This window comes from Oryctolagus cuniculus, chromosome 15, assembly GCF_051225735.1.
Source record: "Oryctolagus cuniculus isolate XC-2025 breed Fujian yellow rabbit chromosome 15, ASM5122573v1, whole genome shotgun sequence".
NCBI lineage: Eukaryota > Metazoa > Chordata > Mammalia > Lagomorpha > Leporidae > Oryctolagus > Oryctolagus cuniculus.
In genome coordinates this window covers 87,829,709-87,831,206 of record NC_142881.1, presented here as the reverse complement: position 1 = coordinate 87,831,206, position 1,498 = coordinate 87,829,709, and the positions used below count along the sequence as shown (strand labels likewise).

Here is a 1,498-nt window from a genome sequence, read left to right as displayed (position 1 = left end):
AAGAAAAGAAGGAAGGGAGGAGGGGAGGAAGGAAGGAAGGGGATAGAAGTGATGGAGAGGAAAAGGGAATATTTTTATAATCCTAGAATTGCATCCATGAATGATATTGAATCTTTTAACAACTATTAATCAAAAATAAATAAACAAGTAAATAATTTAATAAAATAAGTATATTTGGAAAAAAAGTCCAGTTGAACCCTCCGTCATTTGATTAATAAAATGTAGTTTTCTGTTATACAGTTGTGACACAGCAGATGGCTCAGTGAGAGCTGAAGAAGGAATTGAGAAGTGGTGATGTGGGATACAGGGAACAGGTCTGCAGTCCAGGAGTTCATCCTGGAGGGCTTCCCCACTGTCCAACACCTGGGGAAAATCTTATTCCTGGTGCACCTGCTGGCGTACCTGGCCTCCATCATGGGAAACACGCTCATCATCACCATCACCTGGGCTGACCATCGCCTCCACACACCCATGTACTTCTTCCTCAGCACTTTCTCCTTTGTGGAATGCTGCTTCATAACCACGGTGATTCCTAAACTGCTGGCCATCTTCCTGTCAGGGAGGCAAGTGATTTCCTTTGCTGCCTGCTTCACACAAACTTTTTTCTTTTTTTTCCTGGGGTCAACAACTTTCTTCCTTATGGGAGTGCTCTCTCTGGATCGGTACCTGGCCATTTGCAAACCTCTGCGTTACTCCAGCATCATGAGCCCCAGGGTGTGCTCTCTCCTGGTCACTGCCTGCTTCACTTTGGGATTTGTCTTAGCAGTGGCTCCAGTTGTCCATCTTTCCCAGTTGTCCTTCTGTGGCCCCAATGTCATCCCCCACTTCTTCTGTGATTTTGGGCCCTTGGCTAAGCTCTCCTGTTCTGACAGTAGATCTACTGAAATGCTGTTCTTCAATGTTGCATTTTTGGCTATTTTTATACCCATCCTTTTCACTGTCATCGCATACAGCCACATCGTAGTCACCATCGTGAGGCTCCCATCAGCCAAGGAGCGACAGAAAGCTTTCTCCACCTGCTCGTCTCACCTCATCGTCCTCTCTCTCATGTACGGCAGCTGTCTTTTCATCTATGTGAAGCCAAAGCAGACGAGCAGGGTGGACTTCAACAGACAGGCTGCTCTGGTGAACACGGTGCTGACCCCAGTGCTGAACCCTGTCATCTACACCCTGCGCAACAAGCAGGTGCACCAGGCTCTCAGGGGTGCCCTGTGCAGGGGGAAGTAGAACCACAGCTCCTCAGTGGAGGGTGCAGCTTTTCCCCAGTTGAGTCCAGAATTTCCTCAAGGTGCCCAGTCTTCTACACACTTGCCAATTTTGTATGTGTTACTTTTTTCATGTTTGATTGTTTATTTTAAATTAAGGGATAACCTGTTAATCATTTCTGGAAACTCTAAACATCTTCATTTTATTCAGATAAATATATCGTCCATCATCTGTTTTCATTTGTTGTGAATCATTAAGATAAATGACTTTAATGAAGATCCTTCAATACACG

The 1,498-nt window shown here is 45.2% G+C and overlaps 1 protein-coding gene across 1 annotated transcript; it reads left to right on the top strand.

The window, feature by feature from the left end:
- Positions 1–246: 246 nt before the first annotated feature.
- On the top strand, positions 247–1,228 carry LOC100345265 (olfactory receptor 6C4-like). The gene has a single exon (XM_089314202.1). The coding sequence runs from the start codon at positions 295–297 to the stop codon at positions 1,225–1,227; it is 933 nt and encodes a 310-aa protein (XP_089170328.1). The 5' UTR covers positions 247–294; the 3' UTR covers position 1,228.
- The last annotated feature ends 270 nt before the right edge of the window (positions 1,229–1,498 follow it).

What these genes read in the sequence shown, in the direction of transcription:
- LOC100345265 (XM_089314202.1), top strand. Translation starts at nt 295, where the DNA reads ATGTGGGATACAGGGAACAGGTCTGCAGTCCAGGAGTTCATCCTGGAG.